Below are 27,831 nucleotides of genomic sequence, written 5' to 3' on the forward strand. Positions count from 1 at the left end.
TCTCTCTCTCTCCCTCTCTCCGTCTCTCTCTCTCTCTCTCTCTCTCTCCCTCTCTCCGTCTCTCTCTCTCTGTCTCTCTGTCTCTCTCTCTCTCTCTCTCTCTCTCTCTCTCTCTCTCTCTCTCTCTCTCTCTCTATATATATATATATTCTTTAATCAATAAATGTGAATGGATCAGACCCAGAATCCACCACCCAGGAGATTTGGCCCCCATCTCATATCACTACCAGAAGTGGAGCCGTTCCAAGCTTTGGGTTTTGGTCGTCTTGTGTGAAACGTAACCAGTCTTGTCGAAAGTCACACAGCCATGGCAAATTCCTTCAATTTGGATGCAGCCAATCCGTACTATTAGCTGTTTGTGATTCAATGCATCATGTCTATTAATATCTTTATATTATGTAATATTAAAATATTAATATATTTTTTAAGGGTAACATACATTCATTCATAATTCAATAAAGTAAATAAAGTTTCATTACTCTAGTCAGCAATGAATATGAGAATATGAATATATGCTTAATAGTGCTGTTTATGGACAAGTGCCTATTGTTTCCATGTATATCCATTTGATTATATTCCGTGACTCACAATTCTTCCAACTCTTGTTTTAGCGATATCCTCAGCCCATCAGATCTGAGCAATGGGCAAAAACCAAAAGATTCCTCTCCACGAATGGTTTCAACCAAACAATACACTCCAACGTCATATCCCTTCTTCTTCTTCTTCTTCTTCTTCTTCTTCTTCTTCTTCTTCTTCTTCTTCTTCTTCTTCTTCTTCTGTAATCTGTCTGTTTTGACAAGACGCTGGTAACTTGCTAGATATGTTCCGATACAAATTTTCCTTCATGATACCGATTCCGATACCTGAACTTGAGTATGTTTTTTTTGGGGGGGGGGGGATATTAAGCTGTATCCTACTAACCCAGTATGGAATTTAAATGATTGCTATCATTGTTGTATGACCTGGCTCAGGTTAAACTTTTTGTAAAAACAAGAACAAATACATACAGCATCTATCATTGAAACTATTATTAGCACTTTTATTGAAGACTGTTTAGTACGTGACAGGAATGTATATTCGGGTCACTAACTGTCAACACAAAGTACTAATATTAAAATCTGCTAAATAACAAAAATGTAATGTAAATATATGTACAGATAATTAATTCTACATAACTTTCTTTAATTATCTAGACTGAAAAATAAGTTATTTTTCAGTCAAACTAGATAATTTAAATATCTAATTTCAAATTATAATAATTAATTTGTACTTGTGAACAATGTTAAGCCTGAGCATTTATGTTTTTCCGATTTAGTAGCTTGAACGCACGTACGTCGGAGATCACTCGTTTTCCACTCCCGACTTCCCACCTCCAACCGTTACCTAACGCAGCAGAACACCGTGTGTGTTTGTGTTTATCTTTGCCTGTGTAGTAAATTAGCCAGTCATGTGATGGTATCGGATCGGCACATAGACCAGCTTGCTCGCCAATTTCCAATATAAGGCAGTATCGAGGAATTTTTACTGCCAATACTAGGCAGTATCGGAGGAATTTTTACTGGATCGACTTTAAACCTCACCACACACACAGGACAAACTGTTCGCCTACCTGCAGTTTGCCACCACTGGTCAGGTGTCAGGGTTCGCTGTGGCCCAAACCTAATTTCCGCTAGAGACAAAACACAGACCGGCCTAATGACTGGAGCCTAGCTACCCCACCGACTCCTCTCACCAGTAATCATCTCCAACCGGCTCCCTCTCACCACTCCCAAAATGACATAAATAAGAACCTTCCTCTAGTCACTCTCTGAAAATTCACTCTCTGAAAATTCCCTCTCTGAAAAATCCCTCTCTGAAAATTCCCTCTCTGAAAATTCCCTCTATTCTCGCTGTCTCTGTCTCTCTCTGTCTCTCACTTTCTCTCCATCTCTGTCTCTGTCTCTCTGTGTGTCTCCATCGCTCTGTCTCTGTCTCTCTCCGTCTCTGTCACTGTCTTTCTCTGTCTCTCTGTCTCTGTCTCTCTCTCTCTGTCTGTCTCTGTCTCTCTCTCTCTATGTCTCTCTCTCTGTCTGTCTCTGTCTCTCTCTTGCTCTCCATCCATCTCATGATCAGTTATTTGCCTGGAGAAATGCAAAGCTGCGCTTGTCAAGATTTAAATGAGCTGCTGTCACATAACGAAATGGCCAGTAATTGCCATGAAAAATGTCAAAGAGAAGGTTTATTGAATGCACGCATGTTCAAGACGTTCGTTAGTTTGTGAATAATTTTGTATGTTGAATAACTCCTTGAAGGGTTCGTATAAGCTAAATGCCTATAGTCAATTCAATTAAGTCACATGTTGGCTGTTGAATTAATTATACATTTAATTTTTGATTGTAGCTACTTGTTTTCTGGCCGTTCTTTTAAGGAGAGTAATATTCCTTACATAAAAATGAAAAATAAATGTGGATTGGATTGGAGAGCAGGTAAGTAAAGATTATGTTGTGAACCCCTCTGTTTTAGACACAGATGGTTTACCCCAGGAAGGCTTACCTTGAATTGATTTACTAGGTAGATTTTTTTTTTTTGTGTTGCTTTCTTGAAAAGAAGGTCTATATTACATTAAGCAGCCATTACACTGCCAGCAAATGATTAAAATATGAACTTTATATGTGCAATAGATAAACATCAAACACTCCTTTGATCCTCCGCTAACCCAAACACACACTCAATACGTAACTCTGAATGTATGTACGTGTAAATATGTATGAACGTTTGTTTGTATGTTCATTCATATGTGTGTGTATGTATGTATGTTTGTATGGATGTACGTATGTACGTACATACATACATACATACACGTACGTGCATACATTTATGTATGTACCTACATCCATGTATGTATGTAGGTACATACATGCACGTACGTGCATGTATCTATGTATGTATGTACCTCCTCAGTGTGTGTATGGACGTCTCCCCTCTCACGTCTCCCTGCGTGTTGCAGTGGACGGCGGCTGGGGCCCGTGGAGCCTGTGGACGGCGTGCGGCGTGGACTGCGGGCGCCAGCGGAGCCGGGACTGCGCCGAGCCCGAGCCGCGGCACGGGGGCCGGCCCTGCGACGGCCCCGGGCTGGGGGCCGACAACTGCACCGGGGGCCTCTGCATACAGAGTGAGTGGGGCCGGACGTCTCTGAGGCTCTGGGGCCAGAGCGCTGGGCCTCGAGGGGCCGTTGGGGCCAAACGTCTTCAGGACGGAGACGCTATCTTACCCTCCTTTATGGACTCAGTCGTCCTCCAGGAGGGAGCAGGGGGAGCCTCTGGCTTTGTTGCCGTAGATTACACTTTGTAGATAATCAGCGCTATGCTGTGCTTTATAGGCGCGCCCACGCTCAGGGCACACACTCACACAATCAAATAAAAACACAAAGACACTCATGGACACACGCGCACGCATAAACTCGTATAAATACGCACACAGACACTCGTATAAACACGCACACGCAAATGCTCATATAAATGCAGACACATTCACACAGGCGCACACATGCTCACAAACAAACACATACAAACACATATAAATACACACTTAAACGCACACACACACACAAAAACACACATATAAATTCCCAAAGACACGTAAATATACACACACACACACACGCAAATTCTAATAAATGACCACACACACATGCAAAAGCCTTCAGGGGAGGCTAAACCAACGTTTTGTTGTGTCCTTGTCATTGCAGATGGAAAGCTGCTTCATGACATCAAGCCACAAGGTAGGTTCTCGAGGGGTGAGGGTTCTCCAGGGGGAGGGTACTCAAGGCTGAGGGTTCTCCAGGGTTAGGGTTCTCCACAGTGGTGTAGTGGTCCCTGGAGAAGTGGGTATACTCCAAATGTTTGCCCGTTTTTAACGCAGCCCAGAAAAACGCCCTGTTTTAGAAACAGTGACATGTGAGACTACTCTATTTAGTTTACCCAAAAATCTGTCAGTAGTATTTGCTCATTGTCACATAATTTCTACTGCTTGATCTCAGGGAGGAAAGATTATGAAATTACTAAACCAATACTGGCCCACAGACTAGTGAGAGACAACTATGCATTTTGAGTGAACTATTCCTTATTCCTGGAATGACACCTATTCTCTCACTTGGCAAGTCAGTAATTTATTTTGTAAACTGTGTCTTTGAACAGCTGATTTGCAACACATAGCATGGGCCAGAGTGTGCCACTATTATAAAATTAACATGACTTGATCAGGAGCAGTTTGTAGGTATTACTGGTCACACAGGCAGCCTTCATGAATGTAAAATATAGATGAGGCAAACATGGTGTTTCAGTAATTTTTTGAACATTTATTTAAATAAAATACTTCAGATCTGAATTTGACAATGCATCCTTCATCCATCATATTTCACCTTAGATTAAAAAAAGCGCACATCATTCTCTTCCACATCAATCATCTTGTTAGATATATAATATCAATATATATATATAAATATCATATGATGATTGAACATCATCATTGAAATTATTCAACAAAACAATATGTAACAAAACAACAATATTTAGTTTACAAAGAAAAAAAAAAAAGCATTTACAACACATCAACAGTGATATAAACTCTCTGAAGTACTGGGTTTCTAACCTTGCTCATATTACAGTATTTTCCAGACAGACTTGCTTTCTGCAGGAGTTTTCACACTGCACTGTCTAGAACGCACAGAAGAGGCAGCACGATTGTTCTTCAACCAGGTCCTTGTATACTTTCTAGGATCAAACTTGGAAGTAGGCGGGCCGTTGATATTAATCATCAAGTTTGATATGTTTGAGATCAGTAGGACAGCCCTTTTGTCTGAGCTTATATTATTCATAAGGCTAAAGTTCCTCTCACACTCTGCTGTACTGACAGGGAATGTTTTCATACAGTTCATGAGTGGTTTTACGTCCTTGGGCTCACTAGTGGGCTGTTCCAGTAGGTCCCGCATCCCATTCAGTGCTTGGTCTGTGCACAGGTTAAAATCGCTTGCACAGTCGCTTAATTTGTTCTTCACCATGGCGGATGCTGGGCTTTGATGGCCATTTACTCTGATCAAGGATGCTGAGGTCCTTGATGGTCTCATCCTCAAAAGACAAGCGTTTCTCCAGATTGTTCACAAGGCGTTGTAAGAACTGGCCTGGATTGATAGACTTCAGCTTTGCCATTGTTTTCAGTGTTGTAGACCGATACTCCCCAGTCTTTTTTGCTTCTAAAGCCTCACTATATTTCTCTCCTGGACTCTCTTTGAATGACTGGATCACTCTGATTGAGTGTTTCAGTAGATGCTCAGCTCTGAGCAGAGTTATCGAACGAGACTGAAGCTCCTGTGACAGTGGACACTCCTGTGGACTTTGAACACGGTCTAGTAAACCTCTGTACATTTGCCTGTCTTTGGTGGACCTCGTCTCATCACAGCAATCATTTTTAAAGTGCTGCACAAGAGCTCCCAGGGATGTCCAAACAGCACGAACAGTCCGAAAGCTACTGGCCACCCAGCGTACATCCAAGATTCTGCCAATGCAAAGAAGTTGTGAGCCTACTTCAGCTGCTGCATTTATGAGTTCACGCTAATTTTTGTTTGACGTACTATACAGAGAATATAGCTTCTGGATAAAAGTTTTGAAGTGATTGACAGAGTTTACCTCATCAACTGCATCTGACACAGCGAGTTCAAGTCTATGGTTCATACAGTGCCATACAAAAAGCTTTGGGAATCTCGAGGTCAGCCTGGTTGCTACTCCTGACTTCTTTCCTAACATGACACTGGCTCCGATCAGATACAAATGTTACCCAGTTTTCATGTAGCCACTCTTCTGCAAAGCCAGCATTAGTTAAACAGGTGAGTAACGCCTGTTCTATGCCATCTGTTCTCTGATTTTCCAGTTCAACAAGTTCAATGAACATGAACTCAGGGCTTTCTTCTTGAATTGATGCTTTAATTGAAACTGTCATGACAGCTTTCTGACTTAAAGAAGATGTCTCTTCAATTAGGACAGCCAACTTACTGGATGATGCTATAATGTTACTGACGATTTTGCTCTGCATCTCACTGGCAACATGTTGTATTATTTGTGTTGCACTATAACGTGAATGAAGTATTGTGCCCATTTTTAGACCATTCAGTTCCTGCAGCTCGATGAGGCTCTCATGGTCAGAAAAGGGTCAGTTTTTTTGGCAATATGGTAGGCTGTTCGAAACACGGCTTCAGTTTCCTTCATGTAGGACTCAGTCATAGCCTCCATTAGATTCTCAATGGCAGCTTTGTCCTGTTGCTCTGCCACGTTCACTGCCTGAGTGTGGGCCTTGGACAAAGCATGTTTCCTCACCTTATTTCTCAAGGCAGACAGACTTGTTGTTCTACTTCCCTGGCCAGACACTTGAATTTCAAAGTTCATCCATTCTCTTGAGAGTAATACACCTTGCTCCTTGTTGATCCCAATGGAGTTCACACTTCTACAGACCAGACATTCTGTGAAGAATAAACAAACAATGCAAAAATACATACAGACAGTACAAAAATGTATTACTATAGTTACTATTGTCACTGCTTTTTGTTCCCCATCGTTGCTGTTGTCATCGTCATCATCTACTATTAGTGTAGTTGTTGCTAGTGTCGTTGCTGTGCAACTGTCTGTCTCTCTCTCTCTCTCTCTCTCTCTCTCTCTCTCTCTCTCTCTCTCTCTCTCTCTCTCTCTCTCACACACCCACCTAGAGCCGAAGGATCTGTCCTAGGTTTCTGCCTCTTAAAAGGCAGTTTTTCCTTGCCCCTGTCGCCAAGTGCTTGCTCATGGTGGTACTGTTGGGTCTCTGTAAATGTTATAGGGAGTTCGGTCTAGACCTTCTCTATTTGAAAAGTGTCCTGAGATAACTTGAAGTACTTTATCCACAGCTGTATGTGTGCATGGTCCATTTCTTCCACATACATCCAAGGACACACACACACACACACACACACACACACACACACACACACACACACACACACACACGCACACAATATTTCTCTGTGTCCACTGTTTCAGAAGTTACCCAAACTAGCAATCTACCTAAATTTACACCTTTTTTTGTTTTTGGATCCCAACCAGGGGTTCTTGGATTTAAAATCTTCTTTTTGTTTGGCAGTCCACAAGTCTGGCCAGTCAATATTAATGTCTACAGAAAAACAACAAAAGTGATTGAATTACAGGTTATAAAATAACTAAAGTGATTGAATAACTATAGGCTAAATGTAACAAGGGAAACAATGACCACAACCCATTCGAAAGTGTAAAGTTGCGTAATCCCTTTAGTTTTAAATTGCATAATCCCCCCCCCCCCCCCCCCAGTAAACAGTAAATTACTATGGAGCTCTGGAGGTGACATGGATGCTGTCTTCATGTAACTTACACATGAAGTAGCTGTAGCTATATCCATGACTGTCGAGCCCTGATATGTTATTAACATCATTTACAAGGTCCAGCAAGAAAAGAAAAAAAAAGGGCCCACGCCCACCTACCGTAGTTGACGTCTTCATCCGAAGCATCTCCTTCACTGACAGCATCCTCTCCGACGGGGATGGGGGGCAGAGCGGGCGTCGACGTTAACTGTACCGGTGTAGCATCGCTAACATTAGCTGAGCTGCTGGCTGATATTGATTCGCGAGGACGTTTGAAATTGTCAAATAAAATTTTTGTTTGGATAGCTCACTTCATCTTACCGGATTATTATAGCAAATCATTTAAAGTAAACTTGTAAAAGTAAATTTGCCTTTCGCAATATTTACCTCGGCATGACCCGCCCTTCTCTCCCTCCGATTGGCTCATTCGTCGTCATGCCTGCAATTAACCAATCTAATCAGTAAAGGCAGCGGGTATAAGCCAATAAGAGGCAGAGTAGCGTGGGTCGTGGCTTCACCATCCTAAGGAAAAAGTGGGCAATTTGGCTTGCAGATACTACTGAATGGTGCGCATCTGGGGGGGATTTAGAAGTGGGTATACGCAATGCTGACTGAAAAATAAGTGGGTATATGCTGTATACCCGTGTATACCCTGGACTACACCAGTGGTTCTACAGGGTGAGGGTTCTACAGGGTGAGGGTTCTTCAGTGCGAGGGTTCTCATGAGGGTTAGGATTCACCAGGGTATGATCAGTGCACACACCACCATCCTCATATCCTCTGAGAGTTTAAAGTTGTACAGCAACTGATACAATTCAGCCAAACCTGAGCAGTGTATCAATGTGATCCCTCATACATAGAGCTGCATCAAAATACCGTGTGGTCATGTGTTCCTAGCATTGGTCAGCCCAGTGGCAGTGGGATTCCTAGCCCCTGGCAGTGTTGATGTTATTGAGCCACAGATGACCGTTATACAGTAATACAGAAGTGAGCGAACAGAAGTACTGCTGAGAACCCAGCCGGCCTCTGCTATCGGCGGGTGTATGTATGTAGTGTGCATGGAAATCTTCCCCTTACGGCATATCAAATGGAGCTCTGAAGGGGACCCAAGTGTCAGTAACACTGATATGCAGCCGGTATCCAGTTTTCATAAGATCTGATCTTATGAAACTCACCCAGTTTCACAAAGGAGATTCTATTTTCAATGCACAACTTTTTATGCACAGCAGTGTTTTTTGCTCCACCTTTTTTTGTAAAACTTCAGCAGCTTGACCACGTAGCGTTTGAATATCTCACAGTAAGGAACATTGCAATCAGCTGATTTTGCACAGTTCTCCAGTGTGTCCGTGGTGCACAGCGCACACAGCGCACATGAGCGCACATTTCAGTGCGCTTATCATTTGTTTCGAGCCACGGCACATCTTGCCTTGGCGCCACTTTTTGCCATTTTTTTTTTCTTCTGCCTCGGCTCCGTCTGCCTTTTCTTTGCAGGTGGCGAACACCAAAGTAGCTGCTCAATGTTTTTTGTTTTTTCAATTCCTTTCGATCTCCTGTTAGTTACGCAAAAGCGTTGTAGTGACACAGGAGACGTTACTCATCCCAGATTGTGGGCGCGCATGCGTTCTTGCGTACCAGTTATGTGCACCCCTTGATCATAATGCATCATGGTGCATAATGACATGTATGTGAAAATGCTAAACTATGCAAAAAAACATAATTTAAATGCATTTAGATCTAATATATTTTTGCATGCATAATTGTGACGCATAATTGTAACAGGGCTTCAGGGAAAGTATCTGATGATCCATTATTTTAATTGCATAAATTAGAAAAGAAAGTTGAGATTAGTTTTAAGTAATTATTATTTGTGACCCACAGGTTACCTCGATGGTGACCATGGCCAAGTTCAAAGTTCAAAGGGTGTCGGCTTCATAACTTGGCCATCCAATAGTCACATGACCTTTCAAAGTCTGGTCAGGTTTTTTTTCATAATCACAATTAAAATCACAAAGGGCTCCGCTCACGCCCATATCAAAACAGATGAGACGACACTCTCCTCTGACACCCTACCCAGACCTGCCTGATGGCCTTGGGCATTGAACAACGAGCCAGGAGCACACCCTGAGAGGGGTCACATGACAGTGGGGCTCCGTCTCCTAGGCGGCGGAATGACTGACATTGAACCAATCAGAACAAGGCATAGAGAGCAAAAAGAAACGCAGGTCATAAAGTAGAGTTGAATGTTTCAGACTGTGTCAACACTTTATATACCGTTGGCCAGTAGGAAGGACTTGGTTTGGGTTTGAATCTGAAACTTTGGGCTCTGATGTAACACCCCCCCGCCACTAGACCAGGGGTTCCCAACCTTGGGGTCTGGGCCCCACTTGCGGTCCCCTGATTTGCACATAGGGTCGCAGGAGATAGCTGACGTAAGCTATAGATATTTGAGAATCCATTTCAGCAAACTAAGCGTCCTGTAGATAGAAACTCAGTGCCTAATGATTCATAGCCACCAGCTAATGAGTAGTAATCGCTGAGAGTGTGGAAGAGCGGTGTGAGTACGTTCACAGGGATGCTGATCTCACAGGCAGATGTTGATTTGGTGAAAACTATTCATGTTGAAGCAGATTCAAAACATATTGCAAACATATTCAGAGCAGGAAATGGGGTCAAGGCCCAAAAACTGTTGGGAACCCCTGCACTAAACTATACATCCTCTCCTTTATGTTGAGAAACTGTATGACGGGAACATTCTGGCATTACGGATCACCGATAGCAGGGAGGTACTTTGTTCCGGAACATGACCTCAATCATTTTTCGATGCCATTTAATGCCGCAGCCCTGATTCAGTACATTATTAAGATCCAAAACGGAACTTTATCGCTTTCCCTTCAACGACATCCATCACACATAAATCTAAATAAAATAAAAAATAAATAAATATCGACGCCGGGCAATTTTAGACCACTTCAACAGATGCAGCCGCATCTGTGGAAACTTCCCCATCCCTCAATTAACCTGTTACTGTTGCTGTTAACACCAACACTGCATACGTGGTCTGAATTCTCCTCCTATAATGCCTCTGGCGACTTATTAGGTTCCCCAGAATAGTCCACCTTTTTCTTTTCTTTTTTTTCATCTGAGCTCATTATTTTCTTGAAGAACTGAAGATGGGATTCATTTCTCAGCTCTTTTTTTGGTGGAGGGACGTGTCTCATGCTGCCGCGTGCCGTTTGGACCGGCTACAGGGTTATCGCTGGTGATGAGCAAATTTAATGAATTGCTTCTGTCAGATGGTCCCTGTAGACAGATCCGTGGCACCACACATCAGACCCAAACGCTGTTTGTGAAATGACATTCAGGTGTTGGGTTGATTAGAAGTGCTTTCTCTGTGTGGCTCCTCATTAGCACTAGCTTCTCACACTCCTATCACTCTTGCTCTCTCTCCAGCACACTAGCACACTACCATATACACACACAAACACAAAAACACACACACAATCTCCTTCACGATACAATTACAAACCAGCAGGAATGAAACCTAAAATAAAGTCGTATGATGAATGAAGCTAACACACAGTTCACTGTCTTCTAGCAGACTAAACATTTTTATGGAGACAACTGGAATCATTTTCAGTTGTTGGTTTATTTTCAAATAGAATAATAGTTCTTTGTTGCATGATTAAAGGAAAGGATGCTATAAATCAGAGGCGTTCGTATCCATAAAATCCCCCAAATCGACTTAGCTTTAACTCCAGGGGCCGTATTCACAAAGGATCATAGGGCTAAAAGTAGGTCCTAACTGGCGAATTTAGGAGTAACTCCTAAAAATAATGGGTGTGTCACTCTTAAATTTAGGACTCCTAACTTTTTTCACTAAGAGCAATTCACAAAGTATTTTAGGCCTAAAAGTAGCACCTAAGTCTAGGAGAGCTTAAAAGTCCTCAAGAGGACTCCTAACTCAGTAAGACCTATTCACAAAGAATCGTAAAATGGCTGCGAGACGAAATGTTTTGGAGACAATGGAAGACTGAGTTAATGAAGAGATATAGGCTAAATCGTGAGGGTATTAAACTTGTTGTGGAGTTAGTGCGGGATGCGATAACATCCCCGACTAACAAAAATAATCAGATTAGTCCCGAAATAAAATGTTTGGCAACACTACGTTATTTAGCAACAGGGAAAATGCAACTTTGCAATGCCGACGACTTAGGAATATCGCAACCATCAGTCAGCCGTGCCATAAACCAAACTATCAACGCGCTCTCTAGACCACATATCATCCAACAGTTTATCCGGTTTCCCTTGGACATTCAACAATTACACAGGATCAAAGCCAACTTCCTGGCAATTGCAGGTATGCCCGGTGTGGTCGGTGCTATTGACGGGACGCACATAAAAATAATTGCGCCATCAAAAGATGAGGACGTGTTCGTCAATAGGAAGAAAGTGCATTCCATCAACACACAGGTTGTTTTTGATGCAAATTGTAACATACTGGATGTTGTTGCAAAGTGGCCTGGAGCTACCCATGATTCGCGCATTTTAATGGAGAGCGGTCTGAGGCAGCTTTTTGAGAGGCACCATGTACCCGTTGGGTGTCACTTGCTGGGTGACAGTGGCTATCCCTGCAAGACGTGGCTCTTGACACCCTACCTCAATCCACAACCGGGAGCGTAAAACACATGGTATTGGCTCTTTGACGCCTTTTATTTGTTGAATCCATATTTGTTATTGTTTACTGTTTTCCTCCAAATATGTTAGAGCACACAAACATACAGGAAATGTTGTGGAGAGAGGAATTGGGCAGATGAAACGTTTGTTTCATGTCCTCCATGGCGAAATACGCCTCACCCCAGAGAGGGCAAGTACAGTCGTCACTGTATGTGCCATTCTACACAACCTCTGCAAGCGTAGGAACATTCCACAGCCAGACGATGATGACGACGATGAAGAGGACGATGACCACGATGATGATGATGATGATGATGGCGATCAACATGACAATGAATTTGGCCGTGTGGAACCGAGTGGACTGGCATTTAGGGATCACTTTGTGAATACACATTTGAGGTAAACACCTTGGCACAAATCAGTCAACACACATTTGTGTAGTTCATAACATTTATTTTCTTTCAATTTTTCAATTTTTCTATCTTAAGACTGTAATATTCTGTCTTCATTTTTATTAGCCACTCTTTCGCTTTGAGGACCTTCTTTGCCTTTTTAAAACCCTCATTTCCATCCTCAATTTCTTCACCAACAGTGAACTGGCACCAGCAGCAGGAGGGAGAGGAGAGGCAGTGGGTGCACCAAGAGGGAGAGTTGGAAGAGGAAGAGCAGGGAGAGGAAGAGCTGTTAGAGGAGGTGCAGCTGGAAGAGGAAGAGCTGGCAGAGGAAGGGCTAGGAGGGGGAGAAGAGGAAGAGCTGTGTGATGTGATGCTGCAGCTGCAGCTGGACTTTAATCTTCATTTCTCCTGTGGGGAATACATATATATATAATTTGTAACACATTTTTGGGAAGTGGGTTGACCAGTTGCACATTGTAATTCTTCAGTAAATATTAAACAGAAAGGTTTTTCTTGTAGCCTATTGCAATCATTGCATGCATACCCCTCAATCTCCTTTAGCAACTCGACTGCAGGATCAGCTGCACCCTGAAGGCCAGTTATGCTTGTGTCCGAGCCTAGGACGGCGTACACCACCGATGCGACCGGGGACAACGGCTTTGGTGCAGATCCTCCTCCAACAAATTAAATTTCAGTTTCATTCACGTTTCATATCACTGTAGACTTTGTTAATTGTAAATTTAAGACATGCAAATGCATTTCCCAATTGAATGCAAGCAATGTTAATAATGGACTTACCTGTAGCCACCACAGCTCTTTTATAGTCGGCAATCTCCAACCTACACTGTGATTGCAGGGCGTACCAACGTCTTTCGCAATCGTCGGTAGAGCGACACACAGCAGGGAAGGAAGCATTTAGGTTCACGCATATTTCTTCCCATGCCTCCCGCTTCTTCTTACTGGTCACTCCAGCCCCGAATCTACCCTTTATTACCCCCCTCCGCTCCAGCACAAACTGGGCAAGTAGTAATAATTGGTCCTGGGACCAATTGGCCTTTCGCTTGCGTTTCACGTTTTCATCATCCATCATGATAGGGGGACTTGAACGGCGGTATGGGCTGTTATTTAAAGTGTTTAAGTGCTGAAATATGCTAATTGGATAATAGTTTGCAGGGTGCTTTTAATTGCCTCCTTGATTTAATGCAATTTACGTATTTTTATTGTTTGCTTTCTCTCTCTCTCTCTCTCTCTTGAACGTGCAGGCTACAACGTCATTATCGTGGTCTGCAAAAACTTGTCATCATGCGTGTATTCTGTGAACTGCACTGTCCATAACTACTTAATTGGAATTCATTTCTAGCCTAGGCTATTTCCTTGTTTTTCTGTGATTTAGTGGGCTCGTCTGAACAACCAATCACCGCACTGACCGCTTCTAAACTCGTGCACGAGAATCTACATATTCCATAGCAACGGCGCGTCACTCTTAGTTCAGTCTTAGTGATTCATCCTTAGTAAGAGTAGGTCTCAGCAAATTTGTGAATAACTTTTAAGAAAAAACTCCTACGTAAAATGTTTTAGCGCGAGTGAGGAGCACTCCTAGCGGTAAGATAAAATGCTTTGTGAATACGGCCACAGGTCTTTTATCTTTAATTCTTTATTCGCCTTCTTTCAACCGCTCTTCTCTCTCTCACTCTTTCTCCCTTCCTCCTACTCCCTCTCTCTCTCTCTCTCTCTCTCACTGTCCCCTCCCTCCCTCCCTCTCTCTCCCCCCCCCCTCCCTGCCCTGGTAGAGGTGGAGAGCAGCAGTGACGTGGTGCTGTACTCGGGGCTGAGTGTGGGGGTCCTGACGGTGGTGGTCCTGATCGTGGTGGTCACTCTGTACCGGAGGAGCCACAGCGAGTACGGCGTGGACGTCATCGACTCCTCCGCCCTCAGCGGCGGCTTCCAGTCCTTCAACTTCAAGACGTCCCGCCAAGGTCAGCTCACACACACACACGTCACACACACACACACATAGTGAATTATTAACTAGACCATTAGTTCTTATTACTTATTACTATAATAACACATTTTATTCAGTAATTTCACACGTATCTTATGAACAAGATACTTATGAGGTTGAATGGATATTTGTTATGCCAACCCTGATCCCGTTATATTGTCCAATCAGGAAGTCCCAGGGTAACAACCAACGGGCTGCCTCCAGCCGGCCTCTCCACCTTATAAAAGTAAAAAACTCTGCCCCCCACATGCCTCCTCAGTCTTCGTTAGGAGATGAAGAAGGACACGTTTAAGGGTGCCGCTGATGATCTGGTGTCTCATTATAATGACAGACCTGGCGCTCCGTCTCCCCATAAACCCCGCCCGCTCCCTCTCTCCCGGCTGCCGGCGCTGCCTGATGAATCAACAGCCCTGTTCACCAGAACCGTCAAAGTCCACTAAGCACTGAATGAATTCATCACAACCTCGATTGGATGTAAAGAGAGGAAAGTCCTCCCAGCTCCACGACGCTCAATAAACGTAGGACTGAAGTGTTAACAGCCGCTCAATAAAAACCTGTTGGAAGCGGCGACTCCGGAGAACCAAATCTAGCGACAGGCGCTTGGGTCGACCCTCGAGCCAAATAATGATTGGGGCAAAACGAATGTGTTTCAGCCCAGGGTGTCTCAGGGCAATAAAGCTGCATATCTAACACGACACTTCATTTGACCACAGTCTGCTCAGACTGCTCCGTCTCAGCCCATCTCTTTCCTACTAACAACTAGCGTTAGTAGAACCAGAACCGAACAGAACAGAACCAGAACAACTGTGGTTCTGTGTGTCTGACAGGGTCGGACCAGGGCTTCTAACACAGGCCTTGTTCTAATCCACCACTAAAGGCACTGCTGACCAAGAGCCTGATTCAAGGTCTGCAAAGTCCGGACACAAAAACAACAGCTAAGAAGTGTGTTGGTGTACCCTGAGTTATGGCAGCTAGTTGGATTTGGCTCTCCATTCGACTTTTCATCATTTAAAAGTATCTTAATTTACCCTGGCTCTTCAACCAATAGAGTATCACGATACTGAGGCGAATGAAGAAAAAATTATCTTCGACTTTTATCAGTCGGTCATGGTAGCTGCTAGAGTTGTAAACGGAAATAACAAATGACAATGCATTCGTTTGACATTTTTACCCAATTAACATTTCTGTGTAGCATATAATTTATTAGTTAAGTAGTAGGCTACATACCTTTCTTGCTGAAATTATAGGACAAATCGTACGATTAAGATATCTAAAGATATATAAATGTCACATCCGATCCGTGCTTTCTTTCTTTCTTCTGTTTATTTTTGATTGCACTCCAATCTTAATCACCAATCGTACTTCAGAATAACATTGGTCATAAGTATCAACGTTTCAATAAGAAATACCCCTATTATATAATCAAGAGGAAGTTACAGTTGAGATGAAGTCACACAATTAATTTGTGGATGGATTTCATTCCATAAATAGAAAGTCTCAGAACTGGGGATTTATTTTCCCAAGCCTGAATTGATTGGTCACCACAGCAGTGATCTTCTGCAGAGCGGCAGAAAATGCATTTTGATGAACCAGCAGGACACTCTTTCGATATAAGAGTCAATAAAGTCGGCATTTCATAGATTATTATAATCGGTCCATGCCCCAAAATAAAAATACCACACACCCTAATAAAAATTGCTTTCTCTCTCTCTCTCTCTCTCTCTCTCTCTCTCTCTCTCTCTCTCTCTCTCTCTCTCTCTCTCTCTCTCCCTCTCTCTCTCTCCGTCTTGCTCTCTCTCTCTCTTGCTCTCTCGTTCTCGGTCTCGCTCTCTCGATCTCTCTTCGTCCTTATCTGTAAACTGCCAAATGGATGCTTGGACTGTATCTAGAAATAATTCTGGATTGATCCGAGCCATTGGTGCCTTAAAGTGGAGGTGGGTGGGTGAGTGGCAGTGGTTGGGTTGGAATGATTCGCTGAGGTAGACCATGAGCGGGCCAGGAGGCATGCCTATTATGTCATGAATTAAGAACTTTAACCAAAAACTACTACATTTTTCAAATGACTGGGCTTGAATTCAAAATATCAATACATTTACTTATTAGTGAATTAAATTATAACCGTTAAGCCATTATACCACGTTGTTACGAAGTGGATTATGCTGTTTCCCACCAAGCAGATGAGTTTATTCCAATAAACTAATGCTGTTTAAGAGCAGGAGCATAATTTAGTTTTTCTTATTGCCAGAATCCCAAACAACAAGGATTCTTTTGTATCCTGCTCATGAGATTATTGTCCACAGAGAAATAAAGCTGAAAAGTTCCATCGCTTTGGTTTAGGAGAACATCTGTGATGAGCTAAGCTCTCGTCAAAATGTTAAAACTAAACAAACTAAACTATCTGTACCCAATTCTAGATTTATACTGTTAACTCTATTACAATGTTTCCTATACTTTGTACTCCAGTTATTGTATTTACTTTAATCCTATTTGCTCCAATCAGTTATGCTGCACCGCAAACATCACTGCGGTGGCCCGATCCTGCAGATTTGCACTTTACAACATCCGCAGGATCCGGCCCTTCCTCACAAGGGAAGCAGCTCAGCTTCTAGTCCAATCACTGGTCATCTCCCGCCTCGACTACTGCAACTCGCTCCTGGCTGGACTCCCTGCTTCTGCGATTAAACCCTTGCTGCGCATCCAGAATGCGGCAGCGCGCCTCGTGTTCAACCTACCAAAGTTCTCACATGTAACCCCCCTCTTCCGAGACCTCCACTGGCTCCCTGTAATAGCTCGCATCAGATTCAAGATGATGGTACTGGCATACAAGGCAGTCGATGGAACTGCCCCTGCCTACCTCCAAGCATTAGTAAAGCCACACACCCCAGCTCGATCCCTCCGCTCAACTACCTCAGCTGGACGTCTGATACCGCCATCGCTAAGAGCAAGCAAAGGTCGATCAGCAAAGTCACAACTTTTCTCTGTTTTGGGACCTCAGTGGTGGAACGAGCTCCCTACCGATGTCAGGACCGCAGAGTCGCTCACCAGCTTCCGCAAAAAACTCACCTGTTCAGAGTTCATCTCGACTCTGCATAGAAACCAATGCACAGCCACCATTGAATGTTGTACGTCCTGGCACTTGTACATTACACTTATTCAAGGTACTTAATTGTGTAGCATCTACAGTAGCTGCTATCGTTGCTTTACACGGGGAATGGGTTAGCCTAGCGATTGTAGTACTTGCACTTGGTTCTATGAACATCTTTACTGTACCGACAGTGATATATTGTTTCACTTCTTATGACAAATGTACTTATTGTAACAAATGCACTTATTGTAAGTCGCTTTGGATAAAAGCGTCTGCTAAATGCCCTAAATGTAAATGTAAATGCAATATAAAGTAAAGGGTCTTCTGGTATATCTTTATTGTATCTCATGGCGTTAGTACAAATATTCTGTAAGTTAATACTATATTGATCCCTAAGGGGAACATTTAGGCATCACTGCAAAATATGAAGAGAAATGTAGATTAGAAACCCAACCATTAGATAGAAACACACACAGACTAGGATGGATGATGTACTGTATTTCCGTTGCGTCATTGATTGGCTCAGGAGATAGAGCGGGTTGACTGAGAGGCTGCTCAGCCAATGGGTGGAGGTGATGGGTGGAGCTTGACATGGTCCAGCTGCACCTATAGGTCCAGCCTCATCCCCGGCTCAGGTCGAGCCCATCTCCAACTCACTCATGCCAATTGTTAACCCACCGTTCAAGTATCATCTATCTCTAGAGAGAGAGCTCTGTCTGGGAACAGGATGATTGCAGTGTCCAAGAGGAGGAAAAGTTTCTCCAAAAATTATAGTATAACACAACGGTGTGTGGGGATGCGTGGATGTGCAGAGCTTGTTCTGGACAGCCGTTGATTTTGATGATCACTACAGAGAGAGGATTAGGCTTCCTGGACCCCTAACACTACGGTGTGTGTGGATGTGTGGAGCTCTGTACGAGCAGCAGCTTATGTTTGGTTTATCTCTGCGTCCGAGTGAGGGGTTAATCTTCTCAATATAAACGCCACGGTGTGTGGCACAGTTCATATCCAACATCGTCCATTATAACGCTCATACACAACAATGGTGCTAAAAAGGTATCATAAAGTTGCCGTTGGTCGTAAACCTCCTTTCTAGAACCTTCCGCCGAAAACACATTATTTTAAACGATATAGTGTTCGAATTCCAGCTGAAAAAGTGGGTTCAGTGACACATCAACACCTAAACCTAACCAAACATGAAAAAATAAACCATAACATAACCCCAACAATGAATGGGTTGATTGATTAGCGTAACACCAAATCATTTGGTCCAGAGAGGTGGAGCTGGACAAGATCAAGCTCCGCCCATTTGGTTAGCACCACTTGAGTTGACACCAGAAAGTTGCTAGTGCGATCCCCGGTCGAGGTGTTCCTGAACAATAAATCCAACCCTTATTACTCCGACGAGCTGGCTGTTGCATTGCATAGTTGACACCGCCGTAAATGTGTGAATGGCTGTATGAATGGCTGTATGAATGTATGAATGTGAGGCTATAATTGTAAAGCACTTTGAGTGATCACTGGTTAAAAGCGTAATATAAATGAAGTCCGTTCACCTTGACACAACAGCAGCGCTGCCTGGTCACGGTGCCTGGGTGGGGTTGACCTGTTTCTGTGTGTCCAGTGTGTTCAGGAAACCCCCTGCTGATCAACTCGTCCATGCAGCCTGACCTGAGCGTGTCGCGGACCTACACCAGCCCCCTGTGCTTTCAGGACTCCATGGACAAGGAGCTGATGGCCGACCACTCCCTGCTGGAACCACTGCCCGACATCATGGTCAAAGGTATGGCACACAACGCCTTTAAAGACGGTAGCAGTGCTAAAGGCAGCTCGCTGGGTTGGTGGCGCGTGCCGCTAGTGCGCACAACACGTAGACGACGTGGCTCGCTGAGACCTGATTCCGACTAAAATCGTTCTCTTTCAACCTGAGATGTCTGTCTGTGTTTTCCAGGCCACAAAAAAACAAAACATTCATAAAGAAGGCTGCAACAAAAAGCAATGAATTCCTGCCAGTTTTTCTTTTCATCGCTCAGTGTCGTCGTACAGCCTACACGGTCAGCGCACTATGCTTAGCGGACCCTCGTTCCAGCTTCATTTGACTTCAGTACCTCATGACTCGGGGGGGAGGTGATGGTGACAGATAAGACCACGGTGTGTGTCCCGTCCGTCTGTCTCTTCAGGGAGAGGGGAGAGGGCAGAGTACCCCGTGATGTCCCATCCCAGGACCTTCCTGAGGGGCGTGGCGCCGGACTACCGGGGGGTGGGCGTAGACGCCACGCTGGGCCGCAGGGGGAAGACCCTCTTCATCCCGCACGGCCTGCCCCGGCCTCCTCCCCCTCCCCTTCCTCCCCCGCTGAAGACCACCAGGGTGCTGGGCCACGCCGGAGGAAGGCTAGTCATACCCAACACTGGTGAGAGAGAGAGAGAGAGAGAGAGTGAGGGGGGAGGGAGGGGGAGAGAGAGAGAGAGATAGGAGAGCAAGAGAGAGAGAGACAGAGATAGGAGAGCAAGAGAGAGAGAGAGACAGAGAGAGAAGGAGAAGTGAGAAAGAGAGAGAATAATGGGAGAGGAAGAACGGATAAAAAATAATGAAAGACCAAAGGTGAGGTTTTGTAAATCACAATCATGTAATCCTTGGGAAAGAGACAAATGGGGGATGAGATGAGAGTTGATGACCGAGAGAATGAAACAAGGGCTTCTCAACCAGCGGTTCTCCTCATGACGCACTTTCCTCCGGTCCTCCGCTCCTGGTTTCATGAAACAGTGTTTTATTTTATGTTCCAGTAAGAGTGTTCTGTTAAATGTTATATGTGCGGCAAAGTGTCATTGAGCTTTCTGAACTGCAAATGTCTGAAAGAATGAAGGACAAGAGCAGGAGCTTCTACTATAATTTATTTTTCCAAAGTACCCTAGCGGGGACATTTTAGTATCTACTGAGCCAAGATTGACGCGCGGACACTTATTGTATGTGACAGGAAGGGGCAATGTGTATGTGTGAGTGTGTGCACGAGTGTGTGTGTGTGTGTGTGTTTGTTCATGTGTTTGCGTGTGTATGTTTGCATGAATGTATGTGTGTATTTGTCTGTTTGTGTCTATGTGTGTGTGCATACATGTCTGTGCGTGTGTGCTTGCGTGTGTGTGTGTGCGTGTACATGAGCTTGTTTGTGTGGGTGTGCGTGTGGGTGCATGAATTTGTGTGTGTGTGTGTATGCGAACATGTGTGAGTGTGCATAGCTTTGTGTGCGTGTGTTTGTGTGTCCATTCATGTGTGCGTGTGTGTTTACCTCCTGTGTCTGGACCATCAGCCATGCTTTTGTCTCTCTGTAGGCATTAGCCTGCTGGTGCCCCGCGGAGGGATAGCTGAAGACACGAGCAGGGAGATGTACATGATCATCAACCAGGAGGACAGCAGGTGAGGCCCACACTGAGGCTCTGAGGCCGCCTCCCGCCAGCCCCTTTATTCTCTCAGCCTCCCTCCATATACACACACACATAAATATACATATACACATACACACACACACATATACACATGCACACACACACACACACACACACACACACACCAGAGTTGGAAATTAACACCCGCCACACGCCATTTGAATGGCGTGTGAATTGTGTCACTTCACCCACCACTGTGTCGGGTAATACTTTCCAGTCAGGTCCGTTCAAATTTGCATATCTAATACATTCGTAATACGGCGCTGAACAGTTCCACAACCATTACTGTCAACATCCGGCCCCCTTCTTCTTCTACGCCTCTTTCGCTGACTGCGACTGTCAACATCCGGGATAATATACCGGTAACCATAGAGATAATATGCCGGTATCAACATTCGGTATAGTATGCTAGGCTAATTATTGAAATATAAAGAAAGAACTACTAGAGAAAGCAATGTTGCGTTTCCTCACCGGAGGAAAGAGAACAGCTGAGGAGAGTTTAGGCCAGGTACAGGTGGCGGATGATAGTACGGCTGTCATCCCCAAAACGAAGCGTTGTTTTAATAAGAGATGGTGAACATCGGACAATGGGCAACACCGTGACTGGCTGGTGTTTGACGGGATGAGCCAGACAATGTTCTGTGCTCTCTGTCGTAAACATGCTTCGGATGGCCACAGGTCGATTAGTTTTGTGAGTGGGACACAAAACCTAAAATTGGAAGCCGTGAAAAACTCACCTTCACGTTTTGAAAATTGCCGAGGGAAAATCAGCGCCCGAAACCATGACAGCGATGAAGACGCTCGTTAGCCTCAAAACAGCCCAGCTTGATAGAAGGGTTACTATTTCGAAATGCACACGCAATTTCCAAAAAGGGAAGGCCATTTCAAGACTTCGAATGGCACTGCACGTAAGTTAATTTTTTATTTTCTATTAGGCCTATTAAAAAAGTTTGTCGCTGTCGAAAAACTAGCATGTTGGGTAACCTTAGAGCTCTGCTCACTTGTTTGGCAAACAGCTGCTTTCTGTCAGTCTGGTCAAAACAGATGTCAAGTGTGTGTGCTAAGAAGTAGGGCTGTCCCGAATACCATTTTACAGGCTTCGAATATTCGTTGGATATACCGAGCGAGTATTCCAATACTCGTTAAAAAACAACATTAATAATTTAACAGTAAAAAAGTCGGAGTTCCTTACTTTGCTGTTGTTCCGTTCCAAATCAACTGTCATCTGTGCCATCGTAGCCCTTACAGGAGATTATCAATTCATCCCGTAACGTGCATATAAATCCATACAAAGATCCAATGTTTAGTCGTTTGTGTCCATATTAAATCCATCATTGACCGGGTATTCCTTTGACAAAAGCCAGTCTGTGAATGCGCAATAGCAGGGCTGCATAGCGAACGTACACAAACAGATATGCTAACGAGTTCCTATATATATATATATATAGTTTAATGTATTCTGACGTTTTTCAATGTGTCTTGCACTTATTAAGTCATTGTTTCTTGTTCTTGTTTCTTCATGGTCTGTTTTCAAATGTTTAATTTCGAATGCATAGGCAGAGTATGAGTCTTCCTATACCGAGAGGATACATCTGTTGCATTATAGGGGCAGATTTCATTATACATCTGGTTGAATTGAAGAAATTAAAAGGCCAGTGCACTGAAAAAACAATTGTTCCTATTGACTTATGATGGTGTAGCCATGCATGTTGTTTTATTGTTAATATGTCAATTTGTTTTTTATTAAATACTTTGTATAGATGAATTATCCCCAAACTTGTCATCGTAACACCTTTGAAATAAACATGAATTAACATGGCAGATACCTGTGTATTGTTTATCATATGCGGTAAGAGTGTAACATTTTCAACTCAGTTCCTTGGTAGCACCTACTTATAGTAAAAAAAAAAAAATGATGTGTATGAAAAACACTTTTCTTATCTATTGTTACTATTATATTGTTTAAAATGTCTGCATATATTAAAAAATATATATAGCGTATAAAGTGTCTGGTAAAAAAGATGAGTGGCTGGTAGATTTTTAAATCTACCTGCCACAGTGGCTGGTGGGCAAAAAAGTTAATTTCCATCTCTGACACACACACACACACACACACACACACACACACACACACACACACACACACACACACACACACACACACCTGCTCCTTGGTCAGAATGGAGCTCTCTGTTGACTTTAGGTAATTTTGCCTTTTCTTTTTCTTTCTTCTTTCTATTATTTCTGTGCTCTCCCGCTCTTGTCTTTCTTTTCTTCCTTTCCTTGTTGAAACATAATTAAGTTTTTGTCTTTCTACTTTCCTTTCCTTGTTGTTCTTTTCCCGTTCTCTCTGTTTCTTTATTAAACCCTTTAATACAAATGCAAGCACACTCACACACACGTCCACACACCCACACACCCAGACATGTATGGGGTCAGAACAGTCTCGTTAATAATGAATGCACAGAGAAGGATTCACAAATGTATTTTGTGATTTATATATAAATTACTCTCTTCTCGCAAATATATTTCAATGCACACACAAATGGATATCGTTATGTATAAATGTAATATGAATCCCTAAAGAAAAATAATATTCACAAACACATTTCTGATCCACACACAAATGTGTCTTGCTTTAAATAAATGTAATATAAATCCATAAATATATGAATTAAAAAATATTTGCAGTTTTCATCAAAAATTAATTTGGATGTTGCTACATTTATATACAAACAGTTAAACTTGAATTAACAAGACACTTTTCATTTGTGAACTTGTTTGCGTTTTTGTGTGAACCGGTCTGTATTTATATGTGGAGTTTTGAGACTCTCCTGACGTGCTGGATTCACAAATGGATTTTTTTCAACACGGAACTCTCTGTAGCCAATCAGATGCCTCCCTCTTTTTCAGCCAATCACATGACTGAGATATCTTTATGTATAAATGTATAATAAATCCCTAAACAAAAATAATTTTCATGAACACTTTTCTGATCCCCACACGCTGTGTCTTGTTTTAAATAAATGTAATATAAATCCATAAATATATGAATTATTAATGCTACTTTAACGGCACAGACAATCTAAAAACCCAGTCACTGCAGTCATGTGATTGGCTGAAAACGAGGGAGGCATCTGATTGGCTGCAGAGAGTTCCTTTTTGAAAAAAATGCATTTGTGAATCCAGCCACGTCAGGAGAGTCTCAAAAATCCATATATAAATACAGACCAGTTCACACACAAATGCAAACAAGTTCACAAATGAAAGGTGACTTGTAAAGTTTAACAGTTTGTATATAAATGTAACAACATCCAAATATATTTTTGATGAAAATTGCAAATATTTTTTTAATTCACATATTTATGGATTTTTATTACATTTATTTAAAACAAGACACATTTCTGTGTGGATCAGAAATGTGTTTGTGAAACTTATTTTTGTTTATGGATTTATTTTACATTTATACATACCAATGTCCATTTATGTGTGCATTGAAATTTATTTGTGAGATGGGAGTAATTTATATATAAATCACAAAATACATTTGTGAATCCTTCTCTGTGCATTCATTATTAACGAGACTGTTCTGACCCTATAGACAAGCATACAGACACACACAAACAAATCGCAACTGAGTGCCAGACACACACACTAACTTTACACGGGATGTGGTCTTTGCTCATCTTGCACACACTGCAGGGGAGGACGTGATGTGTCACCAATAGAGGTGTGTGTGTGTGTTAAATCATTAAAGTCTGCTTTGCGCCTGGAGACAGCGCAGCGATGACACCCTCTCCTTTTGTCATGACTGGTTAAAGTGGCAAATGTTGCAAACACGCTGTTGTTTCCTCTCCTCCGCTCTCTCTGTGATGACAATCCCCTTTTGGGGGTTCAGTCGGGTGAACCAGACGAGCAACAAATAAACATTCATACCGCCTGGCTTTTAGCGGGGGCGCCTGTCTGCTGCGTTAGAGGCACGCGCATCGCAAAGGGGTTAGATGAGACGAAGGAACGACAGAGACTGAGGAAATGTGTTCCTGCGCTTCTGGAATGCAGCGTTGATGCCTCAGAGCGGAAGACGTTAAGTCGGGTTAGTTATTAACCTGTCACCGGTAAGCGGTCACCACGTTAACCCGTAGCTTCCACTGGAGACGTTAGAGTCCACATCACCTGCGTGTTTGGGAATCAAACTTGTGCACCCCTCCATTTTGCCCCCTTTTCCCTTTCACCGCGCCCTGAGGATTAATTGAACAGGTTGTATTATTACGCTGGGAACTCATGGTGGTGTAGTGGAGAACATCTCTTCGTGAAAGACCCCTGAAAGAGTGGGTGGTGGTGGAGTTGGAGGAGGAGGAGTGGGAGGTGGTGAAGAAGAGAGAGTGAGTCGAGGTGGAGGAGGAGTAGGTGGTAGGGGAAGAGTTTGTGGTGGAGGAGAATGAGGAGTTTGTGGAGGAGGAGGAGCAGAGGGGCCTGCGCTCCATCAGGCTCCGACCAGAAGCTGTTAGTCAATCTCCCCCCTATCTCCAGAAACCCGAGGAGAAACCAGATGCTTCCTCCCCCTGTTGTGAGACCATCTGCATGAGATATGTTTCTCTCTCTCTCTCTCTCTCTCTCTCTCTCTCTCTCTCTCTCTCTCTCTCTCTCTCTCTCTCTCTCTCTCTCTGGAGGAACCGTCCTCCTGAAAACCACTAACGAGAGCAGTTGTGCCAACAGTGGCTGTTTCCCAAAGTGAAGGCTGCAGCCTTGCAGGAACACTTCCTTGCGAGTCACGTCCTGTGGAGATGAGGCTAGAGTGCTGCCTAGCATTTATAGCATTCTGAGTTTGGATTTACTTGCTAGTGTGGAAGCGCTTCCGCTTCCGCTTTTTATTACTGCTGTTGAAATTGTTATTGGTGACAGTAGTTTGTTTAAAACCAGCTTCGTACGTATTAAAACAAATCAATCCGTGCAAAATATAGCCAATCATTACGTTGCAAAATCTTTTGAAAAAATTGCACAGGTCTTTAAACTTAATTTTTTGCATTTACATGATGAAGCTATAAAAAGGAATACGGCACAAAATATTTCTCAAAACGTCCAAATAACTTTTGTGAAGCAATGTGTATTGCTTTCCGTCAACAATTCTTAAGTACCACGCGCAACTCGTCAACGCAAAGGATTGTGGGTATTTTGGCTCCTTGAGGATCCAGAGATGGATACTTGAAAGAACTCGGAAACAAAGGACGCGAAAAGGGCGCGAATTTCCGAGTGTTCTCAACCACAGTGCTTGTCGGCGTTCTACGACGTGGCGTCCTTAAGTGGGCAGCCATTGAGCATGCTTCCTTCACATTGGGAAACAGGTAATTTATTACTCTTAGTGAGTTATGTAATATTGGTAAGCAATAACACAAAAATGTGTGGCCACACCAATCTGATACTAAATCAGGTGCTGTGGTCGCACACGTTGCATTCATAGCGCCCGGGCATCCTGCAAGGGCCTGGCGACAGCAGGGGACACGTGTGTGTGTGTGTGTGTGTGTGTGTGTGTGTGTGTGTGTGTGTGTGTGTGTGTGTGTGTGTGTGTGTGTGTGTGTGTGTGTGTGTGTGTGTGTGTGTGTGTGTGTGTGTGTGTGTGTTGCGTGTCTTGCGTGTGTCCTCTCTCTCTCTCTGGGTCCTCTGCTTGATGAGTGTGTATGTGTGTCCAGCCCAGCTGTATGACTGATGGTGGTCCCATCAATTGCTGCCCGCTCTTTAGGGCTCCCAGCCACGACCGGGCCCCTGGCCAAGAGCTGACTTGGCCCCAGCTAATATGTCAACAGAACCGGTGGCCAGCCGGGCTTTCAGGGACCGCCCACCGACCCTGGCGCGCTGTGCTGTGAACGTCTGTCCTCCGGGGCCACGCTGTCCATTAGTCTGAGGGCTTTAATCTTCCTCTGTCTGCGTGGTGCCGGCCTCTGATTGGTTCATCCAGAGGTCGTGGGTGGAGGGAGGCTTCTATAGGTCGGAGTTGGTTGACGGTCGATTTTCTTTATTCTCGCCCCTCGCCTCTCTCAAGTATGTGTGTGTGTGTGTGTGTGTGTGTGTGTGTGTGTGTGTGTGTGTGTGTGTGTGTGTGTGTTGAGCGTTAAAGGTTGGCTTTATGCTTGGTGGAGATATTGCTGGCTTTGTTTGTGCGCTTGTGTTGTGTTTGTGTCCACACTGTGAAGCAGGGAGGTCCGTGACTCCATCGCACCGTCTCACCAACAGCTGTTTGCTTAATGATTTATTAAGAATGACAATACCGCCCAATTCAGAGACCCCTAATCCTCTAGCACCACCAATAGGGGGTTTTAGATACTTCATGGGGTGTGTGTGTGTATGATCCAATGACCTGGACTCTGTGTAATGTAAGGGTGGCTGTGATTTATATTTATGTGTACAGGCATGATCTCAAGACGGTTCTGACCTTGGACGTTTTGGGTGTCTTTGGCCGAAGAACAAATCTTCATCAACCATGTAACAGAAATGTATATGCTGGTGTTTTTTCTGAAGCATGCTGAAATATTGACCTGCCAGGGCACTTAACGTCTTAAGAGCTTAAGAACAGCCCCCAGAATTGCCAATAGTCCATTGTTTATATTATTCATTTTTATGGTGCCGTTTCCAAGGGAGCAGAATCATTCCATGTCCTTCATGCTCACCAATGCGTCAAGAGGAAAAGCCAAATGTTTCAACCCGGGGGTCGCCCGGGGGTCCTGTCCTTTACACCCACGGACAGGAAGGTGCTGAGAGCGTTTCAGCATGCTCCCCCTCCACCCAGATCCTCCACACCACAACTTGCTCAAGTATTGGCCTCAACGCCCATGACACGTTTTGA

General features: G+C 43.6%; 1 protein-coding gene across 1 annotated transcript in view; it reads left to right on the top strand.

The window, feature by feature from the left end:
- LOC307074209 (netrin receptor UNC5D-like) overlaps positions 1 to 27,831 on the top strand; it is a gene marked incomplete at both ends in the record, with an annotated part of 151,846 nt that overhangs the window by 107,127 nt on the left and 16,888 nt on the right. The window contains 6 exons of the mRNA XM_079734233.1: positions 2,987 to 3,151; positions 3,728 to 3,760; positions 14,256 to 14,441; positions 19,177 to 19,335; positions 19,733 to 19,963; positions 20,880 to 20,964. Of these exons, the coding sequence (XP_079590359.1) occupies positions 2,987 to 3,151; positions 3,728 to 3,760; positions 14,256 to 14,441; positions 19,177 to 19,335; positions 19,733 to 19,963; positions 20,880 to 20,964 (859 nt within the window). The remainder of the gene's footprint in view (positions 1 to 2,986; positions 3,152 to 3,727; positions 3,761 to 14,255; positions 14,442 to 19,176; positions 19,336 to 19,732; positions 19,964 to 20,879; positions 20,965 to 27,831) is intronic.

Source organism: Pollachius pollachius, assembly GCF_949987615.1.
Source record: "Pollachius pollachius genome assembly, chromosome: 4".
Taxonomy (NCBI): Eukaryota; Metazoa; Chordata; class Actinopteri; order Gadiformes; family Gadidae; genus Pollachius; species Pollachius pollachius.